This window comes from Podarcis cretensis (assembly GCF_951804945.1).
Source record: "Podarcis cretensis genome assembly, chromosome: 10".
NCBI classification, from domain to species: Eukaryota; Metazoa; Chordata; class Lepidosauria; order Squamata; family Lacertidae; genus Podarcis; species Podarcis cretensis.
In genome coordinates, this window is record NC_137179.1 from 5665970 (window position 1) to 5687833 (window position 21864).

Genomic DNA, 21864 nt, shown 5'->3' on the forward strand with positions numbered 1-21864 from the left:
AACCAAGGCATTTGAGAACCAAGGTATCACTGTATATTTATTTCAGCCATTTATCATCGCCTTAGGTTCCTTTGGGAGAAAGGATGGGATAAATAGTGAATAATAAAAGCTTAACAGCCTGACAAATACACCATACTTTTGAAGCACTCCTCTGCCCTCCCAGAACCCTGGAAATTACAGTTTAGCCCTTCAAACTAGAGTTTCCAGTACCCTTAACAAATGACAGTTCCCAAGATTCATTGGGAGCAGGGGGGTGCTTTAAATATATTTGTTATGTACTGAGCTGAATCCTAGAACAATAGGATTCAGAATGCAGCAGTCTGATTGGTCTGCAGGAGCCACCAAATCCAGCTCCAGGTGGAAGTGAATACGCAACCTGATTGGCCTACAGGAGCAGCCACTCAGGCTTCTGGAGGAGGTGAATCCGCAACCTGATTGGCCTACAGGAGCAGCCCGGAATTAGCCAATCACGCAGGGCCCATTGTGTAAATAATGTATATATAGCTAGACGTTTTGGGGGGAAAGATTCATTCATTGCTACTATAAGCTGAATAAAGAGCATGAAATTCACACTCGACTCCAAGTATATTTCAATAGGTGTGTACACAGCCACAGTTTCTAAGCCGGGTACTGTAAAGTTGCGATAGATAGAAACAAAATAGTTAACCACATCATCAGAAAGCTTTTTAAAACACCTGTTGAAAGAAAAAGAAGCGAGTATTGCAGTTCAACAGGGAGTGGGGCTGCCTGTCTTGTCTCATGTGGGAGGCACCCAGTACTAGATGAATGGCTTCTGTGCAACTGTGCTGTGGGAGATCTTTAATAGTGACCCCCCCCCCAAAGTCCTCAGGGATATAAGGAAGCAGACATTTATTAAAGTATCCTGGACCCCAGCTGTTAAGGGACTTGTAAATTAATCCAGTGAATGCAATATTATGGGCACTGAGGTCTGCATTTGGACTCAAATGCAATATTTGATTTGATTGGTAATTACGTTTCTATGCCGCTTTTCCTTCAGCTGAATCCCAAAGCGGCTTGCAAACAATAAACAACAACAACCTGATAGAACATAATGGATCATCACAAATACAGCACAGAGAATAATTAACAAATCATCCGTGAAACAATTACAATCTGTAAAACATTGTTAGCAAAACAATAGCTAAAAAATACAGTGGTGCCTCGCAAGACGAAAATAATCCGTTCCGCGAGTCTCTTCGTCTAGCGGTTTTTTCGACTTGCAAAGCATCCCTATTAGCGGCTTAGCGGATTAGCGCTATTAGCGGATTAGCGGATTAGTGCTATTAGCGGCTTAGTGGGTTAACGGCTATTAGCGGCTTAGCGCCTTAGAAAAAGGGGGGGGAGGGGAAAAACTCGCAAGACTCGCAAGACGTTTTCGTCATGCAAAGCAAGCCCATAGGGAAATTCATCTTGCGAAGCGCCTCGAAAAACGGAAAACCCTTTTGTCTAGCGGGTTTTTCGTCTTGCAAGGCATTTGTCTTGCGGGGCACCACTGTAAGCTAAACCTCACAATTACGGCAAAAGTCCTATTACCGTATTTTTCGCTCTATAACACACATCTGACCATAACACGCACATCGTTTTTAGAGAAGGAAAACAAGAAAAAAATATTCTGAACGAAACAGTGGGTGCATGGTTTTTATGGTTCATGCTGTGGCCACAGACATGTGATCTGATGGTGAGTTTGGGGTAGCCCAATGCAAAAATCCTGAGGATCCATGTGGATCCGTGCTTTGTAACCACGTTTTAAGTGGGGAGGGAAGGAAAACCACTCAAGGGACAAGGAGCACGCGTGGAGAAGGAGCTTTTCGGGGAGCTGAGCGGGGAGGAGGGAGGGAAAGAGCACTGTTGCTTTAAAGGTATACTTAAGGTACTTGCCCTGTGCCTGGGTTTTTTTCCGTTTAACAGTTTGCAGCCTTTTCCTTCTGCTCCTTGTTTTGAGGCAGCATAGATTTGAGCAAGTGAGGAGGACTTGGATTGCAGGGGATTCACCATTAGCTGTGTAAAAGCGCTCCTCCTTGTAGCCTGAGTGATAAGCAGCCACCAGCAGCAATAGAATGGAGCACAAAAAAGAGGTAGGGGCACTAGGACCCAGACAATGCTCGAATCTATCCTGCCTGAAAACAAGCTGCTCCCTCTCAGCGGATCAGCTGAGACGCGGGGATTTGCGAAGTTTTCCCCTCTCCCTCATCCCCAGCCTTTTTTTTTTAACTTCCTGGTTTTCACTGCGTGGCTCAGAGCTCGAGGTTGGTTTTATTTTGCTGCTGGTTGCTTAAATTTTATCTTTCCTGCCGTCCCTCTGCAGCCTCATTGCTCTGTTTAGAGAGCACACGGACCTTTGCTAGCGTCTGTCCCTCCTCCCGTGTAAGCGGCTGCTGCCCGCTTTGCTGCCATGGCTCTCCTTCCCTCCCTCCTCCCCGGCTCCAGGTCGCTTTAAAGCAAGCAAAGCGAGAGCCTCCTAGAGTGTGTAAGCGGCTCCCGCTTTGCTTGACTGACGGCAGCCATGGCTCCGATCCGTGCATTCGCTCCTTAACACGCACAGGCATTTTCCCTTACTTTTTTTTTTAATAATATTTATTAAATTTTATATAACCAATAAAAGACATTCATAATAACATAATATTTTCCATTATCCACATTTCATTCTCCATTTTCCCTTACTTTCTAGGAGCAAAAAAGTGCGTGTTTTGGAGCGAAAACTACGGTATATGATTAACAAATCAGTACGTTTATAATCTGTAAAACAATATTAACAATACAGTGGTACCTTGGGTTACAGACGCTTCTGGTTACAGATGCTTCAGGTTACAAACTCTGCTAACCCAGAAATAGTACTTTGGGTTAAGAACTTTGCTTCAGGATGAGAACAGAAATCGGGCTCCGGTGGTGCGGCAGCAGCGGGAGGCCCCATTAGCTAAAGTGGTGCTTCAGGTTAAGAACAGTTTCAGGTTAAGAACAGACCTCCGGAACGAATTAAGTTCTTAACCCGAGGTATCACTGTATGAGCGAAATAATAAACTAAGCACACTCACTCTCCACCCCAATGACTCAGAATCTTTCACTCTGTTCATTACTGAAGGACAGTCGCACGGTATATTTAATAATAAAGCAACAAATAGAATTATAATGCACTCAAAGCAGAAGAATACACAGAAAACAAACTGCGTTGCTCCGCAATTTGCTCCCAGGGCCCCACAAAGCATGGAGCCATGCCAGATTTTAGGGTCTATCTTGTCTCTCAAAAGCAGTGCAAGTTTTGTGGTGTCCCAGAAACATCCAGTGTCTGAAACATTTGGTCTAGTGCAGCCTTTCACAACCTGCGGGTCCCCAGATGTTGTTGGACTACAACTCCCATCACTCTTAGCTAGCAAGACCAGAGCTCAGGGATGATGGGAGTTGTAGTCCAACAACCTCTGGGGACCCACAGGTTGAGAACCGCTGGTCTAGTGCATAGGTAGGCAAACTAAGGCCTGGGGGCCGGATCCGGCCCAATCATCTTCTCAATCCGGCCCGCAGGCGATCCGGGAATCAGTGTGTTTTTACATGAGTAGAATGTGTCCTTTTATTTAAATGTATCTCTGGGTTATTTGTGGGGCATAGGAATTCGTTCATATATTTTTTTCAAAATATAGTCCAGCCCCCCACAAGTTCTGAGGGACAGTGGACCGGCCCCCTGCTGAAAAAGTTTGCTGCCCCCTGGTCTAGTGCAAAGATGTGGGACGCCTGCGGTCAGGGCCAGCTCAATATAAGCCTTGTGGGGAGCTGCTTCTCTCCCACCCCACTCCCAAATATAATGCAGATAACTACCGTATTTTTCGCTCTATAAGACACACCAGACCACGAGACACACCTAGTTTTTGGAGGAGGAAAACAAGAGAAAAAAAATTTCTGAATCTCAGAAGCCAGAACAGCAAGAGGGATCGCTACGCAGTGAAAGCAGTGATCCCTCTTGCTGTTCTGGCTTCTGGGATAGCCGCGCAGCCTGCATTCGCTCCATAAGACGCACACGCATTTCCCCTTACTTTTCAGGAGGGAAAAAGTGAGTCTTATAGAGCAAAAAATACGGTATATTCAGAATAGGGGCTTCTGGGCTGCACTGACACAAAAGCCTTGCCCTGCTTTGCTGCTCCTTGGGAGAAGGATGAAAAGAGGCAGCGAGGAGAAAAAAGAAAAGGAAAGAAGTGAGGGGTGGAGAAAGAGAGAGAGGAGTTTTCCCGATTACCAAAAAGGCAGAATGGGCACCGGCTTATTGGGCCCCATGCCTTTTAAGGGCCCCGCGACAATGGATCAAAACAATATTGATTTGATATTGGAAGAACATGACAACCAAGCTTTCTGTGTCCAGTGTTTTGTGTAATAAAATTGGTTTATTAAAATGGTAAAATAAAAAATGTATTAAATTAATATTAAATATTAAAAAATGTATTTGAGAGGTGAGCCCCCTCTCCCGATTTTGACTGCCTAGGGGGCTCCATACAGTTTAATCCAACACAGGAGAGAGTTGAAATACGGGAGATACGGGACAAATTGCGTCCTGTATTGCATCAATATAGGTCACAGCAATTTACACTCTAATAAGGGACAACCCTGTACAGTGGTACTTTGGTTCTCGAACTAAATCCGTTTCGAGAGTCCATTTGACTCCCAAAACTGTTTGAAAACCAAGGCATGGCTTCCTGCACTCAACTGGAATCTGCAGAAACTGCGTCAGACTTTTTGGCTTCCAAAAACATTTGCAAATCAGAACACTCATTTCCGGGGTTGCGGCGTTCGGGAGACAAGCCGTTCAGGAGCCAAGTCATTCGGGAACCAATGTACCACTGTATTATGGAAGGCGGGTGGCAACCCAAGCCGCCAGTCTCTGCCCCCTAAAGCAGTCTGTCACTCTGCCTTGTGGCATGGCTAATATAGATGTTGCAGAATTATGGGAACTGTAGTCCAGCAGCCTCGAGAAGGCCACAAATCCCTCACCGCTGGCCGGACCAAAAGTTCAATTCTCGTGCGTGATTCTGCTTCCAACAGCGACTAGCCAGATGCCATAAAGCAAGGCAGGAAGGCAATCGATTCCATGGAATGGGGCTGAACTCTGGAAACTCTTGTGCTCTAGCTTTTGCACGTTCACCACACAGACTTGTGGCAAAGGGTTGTGATCGCCTTTGTCTCTAGAGCGCGGGGGGCTGCCGTTCGTCCCAGCTCTGAGCTCTGCAGGCCTCTGTATCAGCGTATGAAATCCATGGTCTCCTGGGGTACCTGACAACCAAGACACAGGGTTGGCCACACACCACAGCCTTCTGGTGAGGCTCAGATGCTTGTGGACTAGCCGCTTGGATCATCCACATTAAAAAGCCGTAGCTTTTTCTAGGACGGAGATACAGCGCTGGGAAAAGTTTTGGCTGCAAAATGATTGTCTTTAAGAGAGGGTCCAAGGCAGGCCACTCAAATTCCCAAGGAAAATAGCTCAGGACATTTATTTATTTATTTATTTATTTTTAAAGGTAAAGGTAAAGGGACCCCTGACCATTAGGTCCAGTAGTGGCCGACTCTGGGGTTGTGGTGCTCATCTCGCTTTACTGGCCGAGGGAGCCGCTTCACTGGCCGAGGGAGCCAGAGCAGCGCATGGAAACGCCATTTACCTTCCTGCTGGAGCGGCACCTATTTATTTACTTTCACGTTGACGTGCTTTCGAACTGCTAGGTTGGCAGGAGCAGGGACCGAGCAACGGGAGCTCACCCCACAGCGGGGATTCGAACCGCCGACCTTCTAATCGGCAAGCCCTAGGCTTTGTGGTTTAACCCACAGTGCCACCCGCATACTTTTTCTCAAAGAAGTCCAAGGTGGTATATATGATTTAATCCCGAAGGTTAACATTTCTTCTGGCACAGTGGCAAAAATAGCATTAGTGGCTAATCTCTCTGTGTCCTTCCCTGGTTGCAACAGCTGCCGAGTTACTCACTAGAACACGAAAAAACGTAATCTGTGGAGGACATCAAATATTCACTTTGACCCGAGAGACTATTAAAATCCCAACGAAAAAGACTGGCTTATGAAGATGATGGAATATGATGTCAGGGCAAGACTAAATTACAGGGACAAAATGAGAAAAAAGTTACTGAAGAATGGAATTACTTGGTGGAATTCCCCCCTGACCTGTCCAGTATTTTGCATACCCACCAACATTTATCTGATGAAAATAAGTACGTCCTATTCAACACAACAACATATTATATATACGATAATTTCATTATTATATTATATTACATTATATTATATTATATTGATATAATAACTATTATTATTATTCAGGGTCCCTTCCAAATTATGATTCTTTGTCTATGTTTCACAGTGGAGATAGATGGAAATAATAATGATATGCCTGTTACCTCACCCATCTGACTGGGTTTCCCCAGTCCTCCTGGCAGTGACCAACATACCGTATTTTTTGCTCCATAAGAGGCACCTGACCATAAAACGCACCTAGTTTTTAGAGGAGGAAAACAAGGGAAAAAATATTATGAACGAAATAGTGGGTGTATGATTTTTGTGGTTCATGTCTGTGGCCACAGACATGATACGTGATTTGACGGGGAGTTTGGGATAGCTCAATGCAAAAATCCTGAGGATCCATGTTGTGGATCTGTGCTTTGCGCCATTGTGGCCCCACATAACAGTGGGTGCGTGTTTTTTTGGTGCAGGCTGTAGCCATGGACATGCTATGTGATCTGATGGTGAATTTGGGGTGACCCAATGCAAAAATCCTGAGGATCCATGGGCTTTTACCTCCCCCCTCCCAGACAGCCTCCTCAGGGTGAGCGGCACCACTGAGAAGGCCCTCTGCCTGGTTCCCTGTAACCTCACAATGAACCGCCAGAAAGCCCTCGGCGCTGGATCTCAGTGTCCAGGCTGGACGATGGGGGTGGAGACGCTCCTTCAGATTTACAGGACCGAGGCCGTTTAGGGCTTTCAAGGTCAGCACCAACACTTTGAATTGTGCTTGGAAACGGACTGGGAGCCAATGTAGACCTTTCAGGACCGGTGTAATGTGGACCCGGCAGCCGCTCCCAGTCACCAGTCTAGCTGCCGCGTTCTGGATTAATTGCAGTTTCCGGATCACCTTCAAAGGTAGCCCCACATAGAGCGCATTGCAGTAGTCCAAGCGAGAGATAACCAGAGCATGCACCACTCTGGTGAGACAGTCTGCAGGGAGGGGAGGGTCTCATCCTGCATACCAGATGGAGCTGGTAGACAGCCACCCTGGACACAGAATTGACCTGCACCTCCATGGACAGCTGTAAGTCCAAAATGACTCCCAGGCTGCGCACCTGGTCCTTCAGGGGCACAGTTACCCCATTCAGGACCAGGGAGTCCCCCACACCTGCCTGCCTCCTGTCCCCCAAAACAGTACTTCTGTCTTGTCAGGATTCAACCTCAATCTGTTAGCAGCCATCCATCCTCCAACCGCCTCCAGACACTCACACAGGACCTTCACCGCCTTCACTGGTTCTGATTTAAAAGAGAGGTAGAGCTGGGTATCATCTGCATATTGATGGACACTCAGCCCAAACCTCCTGATGATCTCTCCCAGCGGCTGCATGTAGATGTTGAAAAGCATAGGGGAGAGGACAGAACCCTGAGGCACCCCACAAGTGAGAGCCCAGGGGTCTGAACACTCATCTCCCAACACCACTTTCTGGACATGGCCCAGGAGGAAAAACCCGCTGATTCCTGAGCCGGATTTAGAAGGCGATTGGGCTGGATCCGGCCCCTGAGCCTTAGTTTACCTACCTATGATTTATACACAGAAAGAGCACCCTATACCCATCTAGGAGCACCTTCAACTACAGGTGTGTGTGTGTCTGGGGGGGGGGGTTAATTTGGGTCAGAACCCCTGGCATGGATCTGAAGCCCTCTGCTCTGTTTGAGCTCTGTGGTGCGGATGATTCAACAACCCCTTGGCATTGCACAAAACCTTGGCAGAGACGAAAGGAAACTTTGTGGGTCCCCGACCTCCTCGCTTATCACGGCAGGTGCCACGTTCCCCAGAACATCAATCAGGAAAAGGGGTTGGAAGTGTCAGCCCATTTCCCGACGGAGCTGTGGGAAGGAGGGCGGCTGGCGGAAGGCTGGTCCCTGTAGCCACTGGCCACGCTCCAGCCAGCGTTTACACTGTGGATGGAATATAAGAGGCCTTGGGGAGGCACCCCAGTTCCTAGTGGCTATCCCGTCTTGGCCAAAATGAGGAGTCTCTTGTGGTTTGGTGCCCTCCTGGCTGTTGCGCTCGGCACCGAGACCTTTGTGGGGTACGTAGACACAAGATCGGGGGGTCCGCGTCGTGATTTACCTAGCTCCACTTTCCATCTCCAGGTAGCAGAAAGAGAGACGGACAGAGAAAGACAGACAGACAGACAGACAGACAGATGGAATAGTCCAGGGAAATGGAAAAGCATGACTTGTTTTTTGTGTGTGGTTTTTTTGTGGGGTTTTTTTTTTTTTACTTGCACCAACCTGCAGCTGGTTCTGCATTTTATTTTATAGGTTTTGTTTTCCACATTTCATTTCATTTTTTCTTTATTTTTTGTTTCTTATGTTAACTTTTGACATTTTAATTGCCCCAAATTGTCCAAACTTACTCAAAGAATTCGATATCTTCTCAAACCAATCCTCCTATTAAGATTTTTCTAATTATAACTTAAATATCCACAAAGTCTCCCGCAGACATTAGTCGAAACAAGTCCAAGTGTGTATTTTAGGGCACTGTTTTGTGAAGTATACTCTGCATTTCCTCCATGCTTTTTGAAACTCTTGTCTAGTGTGATCTCTAATTGCCTCTGTTAATCTAGCCAGTTCGATATACAGTGGTGCCTCGCAAGACGAAAAGAATCCGTTCCTCCATTCTCTTCGTCTAGCGGTTGAATCCGTTCCGCAATTCTCTTCGTCTAGCGGTTGAATCCGTTCCGCGAGTCTCTTTGTCTAGCGGTTTTTTCATCTTGCGAAGCAAGCCCATTGATGGCTTAGCGGATTAGCGCTATTAGCGGCTTAGCAGCTTTTAGCGGCTTATCGGATAAGCGGCTTAGAAAAAGGGGGGGGAAGGGGGAAAACCCGCAGGAACTCGCAAGACATTTTCGTCTTGCGAAGCAAGCCCATAGGAAATTCGTTTTGCGAAGCACCTCCAAAACGGAAAACTCTTTCGTCTAGCGAGTTTTCCGTCTTGCGAGGCATTCGTCTTGCGGGGCACCACTGTACAGTGGTACTTTGGGTTAAGAACTTAATTTGTTCTGGAGCTCTGTTCTTAACCTGAAACTGTTCTTAACCTGAAGCACCACTTTAGCTAATGGCGCCTCCTGCTGCCGCCACACGATTTCTGTTCTCATCCTGAAGCAAAGTTCTTAACCTTATGTACTATTTCTGGATTAGCAGAGTCTGTAACCTGAAGTGTCTGTAACCCGAGGTACCATTGTAATATAATATAATATTATTATAATCTTTAAAGTGCTAAGGGCCTCTAAAGGTCTTAATCCGGCCCTGCTTGCTCCCTTTCATAAGTAATAACTGAAGGAGCAGCTATGTTGGAGGCATTTATTTGATACCTTGTGCTCTATGCCCAAAGCTTTTCTGTTTTGCAGCTTGATGTGAAATTCTTTTTGCATCTGCTGAAGAGAGCAGCACTACAGCGGCACCTAGTGACGGAACACAAGTATTACAGCTCTAATTTAAATCATTAACTAAATCAAGCATAGGCAAACTTGGCCCTCCAGATGTTTTGGGACTATAGTGCCCATCATCCCTGACCACTGGTCCTGTTAGCTAGGGATTATGGGAGTTGTAGTCCCAAAACAGCTGGAGGGCCAACTTTGGCTAGGCTTGAACTAACGCATGTATATTGGGCATTGGGGAGGTGGGGCGTGGGGACACACATTCCTCTGGCGCATTCTACCAATGCTGCCTGCTTAGACAACCAGCAAGCACAGATACCTGTGGGGGGAATTCAGCTAGCCAGTCACAGAATGACCACCATGTTTATCCTTCACGAAAGCCCATCGTCAAGCGTGCAAAGGCTCACATAACCTGTCTCTGCAGACACCAGGTGCTGAGGATCTTTGCTGCAGATGAGTTCCAAGTGGAGAAGGTGAAGGAGCTGGAAGCTCTTGAGCATCTTCAGGTAATGCCTTGGAGCAGAGATGCAGGTGGGGTTGTTTATCTCTGTTTGATGTAACACCCCGTCATGGACTGATTGAACCCATGAAACGTGGTCCAGGTCCAGCTGCTGCCAGTCAGTGTCAGACAATACTGACCTAGATGGACCAATGCTGTGACTCAATATAAGGCAGCTCCCCAGGTTCCACAGCCAGCAAGGCAATTCTGACATTATTGCACCACAGGAGAGATGACAAAGCACACGCCATACACATATATTAAACTAATACTTCTCTTCTCCAGCTGGATTTCTGGCGCCACCCAGTTCACTCCGAGTTCCCCATAGACGTGCGTGTCCCATTCGAGAGCCTCCAAGGAGTCAAGGTGTTCCTGGAATCTAATGGCATCCATTATTCCATCATGATCCAGGACCTTCAGGTCAGTGACCTGCACAGATGACAAGGGAAACGGGTGCAGGTGTGTGTGGCCTGCAAAGCAGGCCTGGCCCAGTTCTGTCCTTCAAGACCTCACTTCTACCACCGTCTAATGGTAGGGTTGACCCTGCTGTATAAACCTGTGTATTGTCAGCCCTGAGACCTGACACCAGGGTGTCAGGTTCTTGAGGGACCTCAGGGAAGCCTCCCCTCACAGGCACCTTTCCCTGACTGAGTCTACCTTCTCACCGCCACTATCATGCTGGAGACAAACCTCTTTAACCTAGGCTGTGTACACACGGCAATGAATCCTGAGCACAATAGTTTATCTATCACCAGCAACCCATAACAAACTATGGTGCCTAGAATTTTTTCAGGGGGGAAATGTGTTTCAAGTGTGCTTTAAAAGTATTATGTGTATGCTGTCCAAATCATTGACACCTCAGATATATGCTGTGCACACACTCCCATTTCCACTGGGAGAGTTCAAAGGCTTTATTCATGCAGGAGCAGGAACTATTTAAAGGTTATAAGAGAGAACCACAAAATGGCTCAGCTTTTAGGGGCAGAGTTAACTTAGAGATTTCACAAGTAAGTGCTGGCTAGGTTGCTAGACAGACCATGGGCTCATGTGGTTTAAAGTAACGTGCATTAGCTACAAACTCAAGAAAAGGGAGTGGGCTTTTCTCCAAAAACCCCCACTCCTCCCTGACTCTTTCCATTGTCCCTTCCAGTCACTGGTGGATGAGGAGAAGCTTTTCATGTCCCGCCAACATTTTATGCCCCGGTCGATTGAGACATTTAACTATGCTTCTTACCACAATCTGGATGAGGTGAGTGAAATAAATGCCTACTTGTAACTGCAAATATCCCATTTCAATATGATTATTTTGTATGGGGAGCAAAGACATGGGTTTAGGAGATAGGGTAAAAATATTTTCCAGCTAATGCTTTGATAGCAGAAATACCTATCACTTTTTGTTGCTGTTCTAGGTACACTTCATCTCTCCTGTTTATTGCTTCCTGAACTTGTAATCTCATTGGACGGGATGGGATGATGTCATGACTATGCTATATCAGGGCTAGGCAACCTAAGGCCCGGGGGCCGGATCTGGCCCAATCGCCTTCTTAATCCAGCCCACGGACAGTCCAGGAATCAGCGTGTTTTTACATGAGTAGAATGTGTCCTTTTATTTAAAATGCATCTCTGGGTTATTTGTGGGGCATAGGAATTCGTTCATTCCCCCCCCCCAAAAAAAATATAGTCCGGCCCACCACATGGTCTGAGGGACGGTGGACCAGCCCACGGCTGAAAAAGGTTGCTGACCCCTGTGCTATATAGTCAAACAGGTTTGCCAATGTGGGGACAACACTGAGGGTTAACCAAGCCACTTGCGAGCGAGGGCATTCTGGGCTCATCACTTCACCAGTCCAAGCCAATCAGAGAACACACAGTGAATAAGATATGTAAATAGCCAATCAGGGGTAGTTAGGTCGTGACATCACCTCGGGCAAAGTCAACTGAGAGAGCAAGCGAGCGAGGGCAATGGTAGTGGGTAGGTGAACATTTTTGCAAGTGTTATCAAAATGTCATCAAACAAGGGGGATGCTTTTCAAGCTGCGGAGGATAGTCCAGAGGGAAAGTGTGCAGAACTGGCTCACCCACCTGGAACTCATTGAAAGATAAAAGTGGTATATAAATGGTAAGGTAAAGGGACCCCTGACCATTAGGTCCAGTCGTGGCCGACTCTGGGGTTGCGGTACTCATCTCGCTTTATTGGCCGAGGTAGCCGGTGTACAGTTTCCGGGTCATGTGGCCAGCAGGACTAAGCCGCTTCTGGCAAACCAGAGCAGCGCACGGAAACGCCGTTTACCTTCCCACCAGAGCAGTACCTATTTATCTACTTGCACTTTGATGTGCTTTCGAACTGCTAGGTTGGCAGGAGCAGGGACCGAGCAACGGGAGCTCACCCTGTCACGGGGATTCGAACCGCCGGCCTTTTGATCAGCAAGTCCTAGGCTCTGTGGTTTAACCCACAGCGCCACCCGCATCCCTATAAATGGTATATAAATGTAATAAATAAGAAGAGATAGCAGCTGTCATCATTGGTGTGTGTGTGTGTATAGTAATGGTCTCTCTACTCCACGACACAGGATATGTGCAATTCAGGTGAGTTAGCCCACTCCACAATTTAATTGACTAACATTGCCATGTAGAACACAATGTGTTATTTACTGAGTTGAATAGGATCCAAATGTCAGCAGCCAATAGGATTCAGAATGCAGCAGTCTGATTGGTCCTAGAACAATAGGGTCCAGAATGCAGCAGTCTGATTGGTCCTAGAACAATAGGACCCAGAATGCAGCAGTCTGACTGGTCCACAGGAGCCACTCAATCCAGCTCCAGGTGGAAGTGAACCCGCAACCTGATTGGCCCACAGGTGAATCCTGGAATTAGCCAATCATGTGGGGCCCATTGTGTAAATAATGTATATAAAGCAGACATTCTGGGGGAACTTCCATTCCTCCTCACCACTATGAGCTGAATAAAGAGCATGAAATCCACTCTCGACTCCGAGTATATTTCACAATGGAAAATAAAGCCCTCATTTCAGGGACCCCTGGAGTCTTGACGGTTGCTTTCTTGAGGCAGAATTTCAGAACACAGACTCTTAGTGAGACACACAGAGACATACTTCATTCCAGCCCCCCCCTCTCTCTCCACTAGATCTACGATTTCATGGACCTCCTGGTGGGTGAAAACCCCAAACTGGTCAGTAAAATCCAGATTGGGAAGAGTTACGAGGGCCGACCAATCAACATCTTGAAGGTAACTCATTTCTGAGGCATTTGGACAAACAAACATTAATTTCCACTCCTGACTTTCCCACGCCATGCAGGAGGTGGAACTCCCACATCTCTAACACATATGGATTTAATGTGTTAATATTTCGGCCTTTAAATATTGGGTCTCCAACATGGCACCTGTGGGCACCCCGACTTCTTCAAATACTTCTGGCATTCAATAGGACCCTTATCCCTCCTAATTTTTATGTTTTGAGAAATTTATTTTTGGGGAGTTGGTTTTTGGGTGTGTGTCCCCCGTTGTTTCGAGAGTTTGTGTGTGTTTCAAGCACCACCAATTCTGTGAAATGGGCATTTTGTGGCATGCGTAACATTTCCTTAGATTTTTCAAATGTGCTCCCAGGCTCCAAAGAACTGGGAAATTGCTTTAGGGAATTATGAGGTTTAACAAAGTGCTCAGATTTATGGGCCTGGATGCTAAGATGCCACTCTCAGTACCCGGCATTCATAGGGAGCTTGCAGGCCCATCAGACTTGGTTGGAGACAGCCTTGCGGAGGAGAAGGTAGAAATTCAGATTTCTCTTTCTCCTCTTTCCACACAGTTCAGCACCGGGGGAAGCAACCGGCCAGCAATCTGGATCGACACCGGTATCCACTCCCGAGAATGGGTCACTCAAGCCAGTGGAGTCTACTTTGCAAAGAAGGTAAGGTAAAGGGACCCCTGCCCATTAGGTCCAGTCGCGGACAACTCTGGGGTTGCGGCGCTCATCTCGCTTTATTGGCCGAGGGAGCCAGCGTACAGCTTCCGGGTCATGTGGCCAGTATGACTAAGCCGCTTCTGGCGAACCAGAGCAGCGCACAGAAACGCCGTTTACCTTCCCGCCAGAGCGGTACCTATTTATCTACTTGTATTTTGACGTGCTTTCGAACTGCTAGGTTGGCAGGAGCAGGGACTGAGCAACGGGAGCTCACCCCGTTGCGGGGATTCGAACCGCTGACCTTCTGATCGGCAAGTCCTAGGCTCTGTGGTTTAACCCACAGTGCCACCCGCGTCCCTTGCAAAGAAGGTATTGGCTGCAATTTAGTCTCAGAGGCACACATTTCACACGCAGGAGGAAGGGCTCAGAGCTCCATCGGCAACTGCCGGCCAAGAATGAACCGCCCATGTTCAGAGACGCCAATGCTGCAAGGATTTCACAACTTCATGGCTTCATATTCACCACTGAAAGCACCCTTCCCAAAGAATCATGGGAACTGTAGTCTCCCGCTTAGAGCTACAATTCCTGGCACCATCATAAACTACAGTTCCCAAGATTATTGGGGGTGGGTGGGTTTTAAATGGTGTGCATGCACCCAAATGTGTCCATGTACTAGGGGCACAGAACCCACCATCTTCGGAATGTCATTGTTTATTTACTGCTAGAAGTTTCTACTCCTCAAGGCTGCAGAGATAGACTTGGTGTGGAATCTCAGAGAGGGGCACCAGGATTCTGAGAGAGAAGGAGTGCAGCTTCCATGTCTTGCATTGTCTTGGTCCCTTCCCATGGGAATCTAGAGTGAAGCTAGCTATCCAAAAGTGCAAATACATCCTGGTTGGTTTATATTTATGCCAATCACAAGGCTTCCAGACCTGTTTGATCTCTGGTAAATTATTAGTTGTATTTATTTAATCATTCAGTTTATATCCCATTGTTCCTCCAGAAGGAGCCCTGGACAGCAACTGACATACGTAGGCAACATATAACAAAAATAGTATTATGAGTTTGTATTGAACTACTTGAACAGTTTGGTTTGATTTGCTTGGATGCTGTGGTGTTTATTGATAGGATTCTATTTATGGGAATGCTGATTGCTAATTTTAATGCCTTCTTATAATTCTCAGCTCCCTTGAGCTCAGGGGTGCTGTCAAAAAAGCAGCCTCCAAATAATAAATCAAATCAAAGGTCTTCTGGAGAAATTGATCCCATCTGCCATTGTGTTTTCCTTCTCCTAACCATAACAAACACATTTCTCGTCTAGAGGAGATGCTCACTATTTAGCAAACAGAGACTAAATTGAAAAATATATTATTTATTATTATTGTTATTATAATTACCACATTTTTTACCTGTTCTTCACTGGCAGGTCCCAGGGTGGGTCGCAATAATGTAAAATTCAGAATTAAAAACAGCCCCAGAACAGTTGCAAGAATAGGGTGGGTCCTGAAAATGCACCTGTCAGGTGTCAAAGGCCAATGTGGTGTAGTGGTTAGAGCCATAGCTGTCAACTTACAGATTTGAAAATAAGGGACCAGCAGCCTCGAAAATAAGGGATCAGCAGCCAAAATAAGGGATTTTCCGGGCACAGGTATGTTCAACTTCTGAGCCCCTCTGAGCCAAAGGCAGAAAGCCCAGCCAGCAGCCAAGCAAAGCCTCATGCGGTGGTTCCCACAGCGCAGCAACCCGGCAAAGGGGATGCAGCAAGGAAAACCACCGTCACCTCTCCGCTGGGAAGCGCTGAGCAAAGGCGAGTCCCCAGGCAATGCGGCCAATTTGATCAGCACAAGGCATGCAAGCTCCACCCCCCCAGTCGTTCTTCGACTCCTTATTGGGTGAGCAACACAGTTGGAGCCTCCCTCCTCCCTGGCCGGCAGGGAGAGAGGGAGGGAGAGGAGCTGCTTCCTTTGAAACCCGGGAAATTTAAGGGACATCATCAATAAGGGGCAGCAGCGGGACATGGCGCTGGGATAAGGGACTTTCCCGCCAAATAAGGGACGGTTGACAGCTATGGCTAGAGCACTAGCCTGGGAACTGGGAGACCAGGGTTCAAATTTCCCCACTCGGCTATGATGCTCACTGGATGACCTTGGGCCAGTCGCTGCCTCTCAGCCTCACCAACCTCACAGGGCTCTTGTTGGGATTAAATGAGATGGTGGAGAACCACTGATGCCACCTTGAGCTCCTTGGAGGAAAAAATGGTGGGTTATTAATGAAATAAAGGAAAGATGGACGGAAGGGTGGAAAAGAAAAATGTCTTTGTCTTTGTCTGAAGAAGCCAGACACAGCTCTGTCTACGAATGATGACGGACTCCAAGGCTCTGTCCTTAAGCCCTTCTCTTTCATCCTGTTCAGATCCTTGATGGCTACGGCAAGGATGCCTCCCTGACCTCCATCCTGGACAACTTCGACATCTTCCTAGAAATTGTCACAAACCCAGATGGGTTTGCCTTCACCCACTCCAAGGTATTTCTTTCCCTTTCAAGACTCTGTGTTCAGCATGAAGCTGGTAGACTGAATTGCGCATTTAGCTTCAGAAGCAGGTCTGGAAGTTCTGAACTTTGTTGATGGGCCTTTCCTGGCTGTTGCAGAACCGCATGTGGAGGAAGACAAGGTCCAAGAACAGCGGGTCATCCTGCATTGGAGTGGATCCCAACAGGAATTGGGACGCAGGATTTGGAGGTAAAGGGTTTTGCTTCCTCAACCCCCACCCCGATGGGGGGGGCGTGTATCTTTGTGAGGTCGAGCGGAATATGATTGTCTGAAGGGATCCAATGCACTATGGCACAGGATTTGTTGTTGTTTAATCATGTCCGACTCTTCGTGACCCCCTGGACCAGAGCACGCCAGGCCCTCCTGTCTTCCACTGCCTCCCGCAGTTTGGTCAAACTCATGTTCGTAGCTTCAAGAACACTGTCCCACCATCTCGTCCTCTGTCGTCCCCTTCTCCTTGTGCCCTCCATCTTACCCAACATCAGGGTCTTTTCCAGGGAGTCTTCTCTTCTCATGAGGTGGCCAAAGTACTGGAGTCTCAGCTTCAGGATCTGTCCTTCCAGTGAGCACTCAGGGCTGATTCCCTTCAGAATGGATAGGTTTGATCTTCTTGCAGTCCATGGGACTCTCAAGAGTCTCCTCCAGCACCAGAATTCAAAAGCATCCATTCTTCGGCGATCAGCCTTCTTGATGGTCCAGCTCACTTCCATACAACATTGTTGTTGTTGTTTAGTCGTTTAGTCGTGTCCGACTCTTCGTGACCCCATGGACCAGAGCACGCCAGGCACTTCTGTCCTCCACTGCCTCCCGCAGTTTGGTCAGACTCATGTTTGTAGCTTCGATGATGCTGTCCAACCATCTCGTCCTCTGTCGTCCCCTTCTCCTTGTGCCCTCCATCTTTCCCAACATCAGGGTCTTTTCCAGGGAGTCTTCTCTTCTCATGAGGTGGCCAAAGTATTGGAGCCTCAGCTTCAGGATCTGTCCTTCCAGTGAGCACTCAGGGCTGATTTCCTTCAGAATGGATACGTTTGATCTTCTTGCAGTCCATGGGACTCTCAAGAGTCTCCTCCAGCACCAGAATTCAAAAGCATCAATTCTTTGGCGATCAGCCTTCTTTATGGTCCAGCTCTCACTTCCATACATCATTTCATGTGCCTAATTGGGGATGCTGATGTCGGGTGGAGCACTATCACTTGGAGGTAGAGTACACAAAGGTCATTGTTTCAATTCCAGCCTCCAGTTAAGAACACAGGAAGTGTTTGTTGGATCAGGCCATGGGCCCATCTAGTCCAGCACCCTGCTCTCATGGAAGCCACTGAGATGCCTGCTGGAAAACCTCAAGCGGGACCCAACACCCTTGGGGATTCCCCAGTTGGTTCCTTCCACCATTCTTCTGTGTCCAACCAGTCCATGACATTCACCATAGTCAGTTTCCTGTCAACTCATTATGGCCAAATTCCAAACCTTCCAGCCCCCGACTCCTAGACTGGAGCTAGAGTTCTCCAGCTTGTGTGGCCATCTGTCATGGAGGTTTCAGTTGAGATCCCTGCATTGCAGGGGGTTGGACTAGATGACCCTCAGGGTCCCTTCAAACTCTGTAGTTCTATGATTCTCTACCAAAAATTGAAGTGTGTGTGATTGGGAGGATGCAGTGCTTTTTTCTGGGGGTACGCAGACCCCTAAACCAGCGGTTCTCAATCTGCGGGTCCCCAGATGTTGTTGGACTACAACTCCCATCATCCCTGAGCTCTGGCCTTGCTAGCTAGGGGTGATGGGAGTTGTAGTTCAACAACATCTGGGGACCCATAGGCTGAGAAAGACTGCCCTAAACATTTTGTGAATCTTTGTACTTTTGTCCATTTACTGTATTTCTTTCTCCCGATTTGAACTATAAAATGGTGATTTTCTTGAGTCAAAATGAGAGTACCCCCTAAACATTTCATAAGAAAAAAAGCACTGAGGGGATGAGTGAGCCATGATATGGTCTCAAACCCTCATTTAACTTTATCGCATAGACCTGCCCTTATCAATTCATGAGTTTTTAACGTCCAAACCAGTAGGTTATGGACGGGTTGCGTCACCAAAGTGCCTTATCTGAATTGTTCCTGATCTACAGCAACCAATGAAACAGTGTTTTTTGTGCATTACAGAGGCTGGATCCAGCGGGAATCCTTGCACCGAGACCTACCGTGGACCCTACCCTAACTCTGAGCCCGAAGTGAAAGCCATCGTGGACTTTGTGAAGAGTCACGGCAACATCAAAGCCTTCGTCTCCATCCACAGCTACTCTCAGCTTCTCCTTTATCCTTATGGCTACACCAGCAAGAAAGCTGCTGATCAGGCGGAGCTGGTAGGACTCCATGGCTCAGTCCCCCCCCCCCTTAGGGACACGGTGTCTGTGTGTAAGGAACCAGCAGTAGACCCCCAGAAGGGGCAACCTGTGCAGCTCCTGCTGAATCCCCATTTCAGCTAACTCCACACCCCAACCCCAAACGCTCGGCCTTTGTAAGATCAAATCACTCCTCCACCTCACCACTCAGCTGGAGGTGTGTCACTGCCCCACGTCCTCCGATGGACTTCCCGTTCCAAAAGCTGGAGAATGAATCCCAAGCTATCAGGGAACCGTCTCCCATCACTGATTAAACCTCAGCTGGCCATTCTGAACTACTAAAAAGCCATCACTTTTGACAGCAGGTGAATGAAACCCAAAGTGATGGGGCTATCTCTAGAGCGACCTCTTTAGAACAAGAGGGGTAAGAAGAAAGAGAAGCACACCTGGGAGACAGCATATAAGGTGTGTTTTTTCTTGCGAAGTACCACCAAAGCAGGAGGATATACAAAGATAGGGATCCCGAGCATGAAAACATTTCCTGTAGGGAAATAGGAGCTGGCCTAGCAGAGACAGGAGAAAACTGTGTACGGAAAAAGCGACAAGTGCAGAAATTAAAATACAGTGGTATCTCAGGTTAAGAACTTAATTTGTTCCGGAGGTCCGTTCTTAACCTGAAACTGTTCTTAACCTGAAGCATCACTTTAGCTAATGGGGCCTCCTGCTGCCGCCACGCCGCCGGAGCACGATTTTTGTTCTCATCCTGAATCAAAGTTCTTAACCTGAGGTACTATTTCTGGGTTAGCGGAGTATGTAACCTGAAGCGTCTGGAAACCGAGGTACCTCTGTAAAGGTAAAGGGACCCCTGACCGTTAGGTCCAGTTGCAGATGACTCTGGGGTTGTGGCGCTCATCTCACTTTATTGGCTGAGGGAGCCGGCGTACAGCTTCCAGATCATGTGGTCAGCATGACTAAGTCACTTCTGGTGAACCAGAGCAGCACACGGAAACACCATTTACCTTCCCGCCGAAGCGGTACCTATTTATCTACTTGCACTTTGATGTGCTTTCAAAATGCTAGGTTGGCAGGAGCAGGGACCGAGCAACGGGAGCTCACCCCGTCGCAGGGATTCGAACCGCCGACCTTCTGATCGGCAAGCCCTAGGCTCTGTGGTTTGGACTACAGCACCACCCACTGAAGGGGGTAAATTCTCTCCCCACAAGCCTGCATCTCTTAGGTCACCTTTGTTATGCAGCAGTTCTCATCCCATGTGCTTGACCTTTCTAGATCTCACTTTTTCTTCCTCTCCTTCTGCCCCTTGTTCCCTTCCAGGACGCTCTTGCTCAGAAGGCAGTCGAAGCCCTTACTTCTCTCCATGGAACCAAATACAGATATGGTAGCATCATCACCACCATCTGTAAGTGACCCAACTTGTGAAAACAAATGTGGTGCTCCAAGCTGCCAGGGGGCAGTCAACTATTTTGAATTGAACTCTACCTTCTCTAAGAGTATAGTTTTCTATGGAGGTTGCAGTACTGGGGATGCTCCAATGCACATCATAGAATCATAGAATTGGAAGGGACCCTGAGAATCATCTAGTTCAGAAATCAGGACAGATCTGGTATTTACAGTACACAGTACGGTCTATTCACAAAATATGGCTTTCTTGGGCATAAGTCTTTTCTACAATTTTTTTTTAGGCCAAATGCAACAGCATTCATTTAGGCTATGCCTGCAAGATTCATATGTGACTGACAGGTTCTCTGTACGGGTTCTCTTAAAAGTCTCTTGTACACGATCCAGGTTTGCTTCATAACCATGAGGACTTGCTTTTTAGAATGTTGCACGTGCTTCTGAAGGCATTGTGCTTTTATTATTTCTGAAGTCAAATGTATTCCTAGATGAGATAGCAAACAACCCAGAGTCCCCCCCCTCTAAGCAGGTGTGTTGAACTGGGTCCAAGCCTTATGTCAGCTGTGCACTGCTTGGATGCCAAGCTGCCTATTAAAGAGGATTAACAGAGTCTACCCTTTACTTTCAACCAGAACCCTAACACTGAGTTTCAAAGCATGCACAGGACGGAAATTAAACTATTCCAGACTGGAAGAGTAGCAAGAGTTGTATAGAAGAGATGTGATGCGGCTGTTTTTCTTTTGTGTACCCATTTCCTTGATCTAGACCAAGCAAGTGGTGGAACCATCGACTGGACCTACGAACAAGGCATCAAATACTCTTACACCTTTGAGCTGCGAGACACGGGCCGTTACGGGTTCATGCTCCCTGCCAGCCAAATCATTCCCGCTGCTGAGGAGACATGGCTGGCCCTGATGGTCATCATGGAACACACACGAGATCATCCCTATTAGAATCAAAAGTAGGAGGCTGTTGTCTCAGGAGACAACTTTGCAACCAACACACAGGGGCCTCCTTGGTAATATGTAATAAACACTTGGAATGAGTACAGAAGTAGCTTTTCCATTGCCTTGTTGTTGTTGTTTAGTCGTGCCCGACTCTTCGTGACCCCCTGGACCAGAGCACGCCAGGCACTCCTGTCTTCCACTGCCTCCCGCAGTTTGGTCAAACTCATGCTGGTAACTTCGAGAACACTGTCCAACCATCTCGTCCCCTGTCGTCCCCATCTCCTTGTGCCCTCCATCTTTCCCAACATCAGGGTAGTCTTCTCTTCCCATGAGGTGACCAAAGTCTTGGAGCCTCAGCTTCAGGATCTGTCCTTCCAGTGAGCACTCAGGGCTGATTTCCTTCAGAATGGATAGGTTTGATCTTCTTGCAGTCCATGGGACTCTCAAGAGTCTCCTCCAGCACCAGAATTCAAAAGCATCAATTCTTTGGCGATCAGCCTTCTCTCACAAATAATCCCTTCCAATTTACACACATG

At 47.4% G+C, this 21864-nt stretch overlaps 1 protein-coding gene and 1 long non-coding RNA gene across 2 annotated transcripts in view; both read left to right on the forward strand.

The window, feature by feature from the left end:
* LOC307225311 overlaps positions 1-21864 on the forward strand; it is a 323071-nt gene that overhangs the window by 32808 nt on the left and 268399 nt on the right. The gene's annotated exons all lie outside the window — the stretch shown is intronic.
* LOC307225108 (carboxypeptidase A1-like) lies at positions 8254-21448 on the forward strand (the record flags this gene model as incomplete). Its single annotated transcript, XM_079992884.1, has 11 exons — positions 8254-8318; positions 10096-10177; positions 10456-10590; positions 11321-11419; positions 13315-13416; positions 13994-14095; positions 16502-16612; positions 16738-16828; positions 18790-18989; positions 20301-20385; positions 21147-21448. The coding sequence occupies 11 exons, from the start codon at positions 8254-8256 to the stop codon at positions 21332-21334; spliced, it is 1260 nt and encodes a 419-aa protein (XP_079849010.1). The 3' UTR covers positions 21335-21448.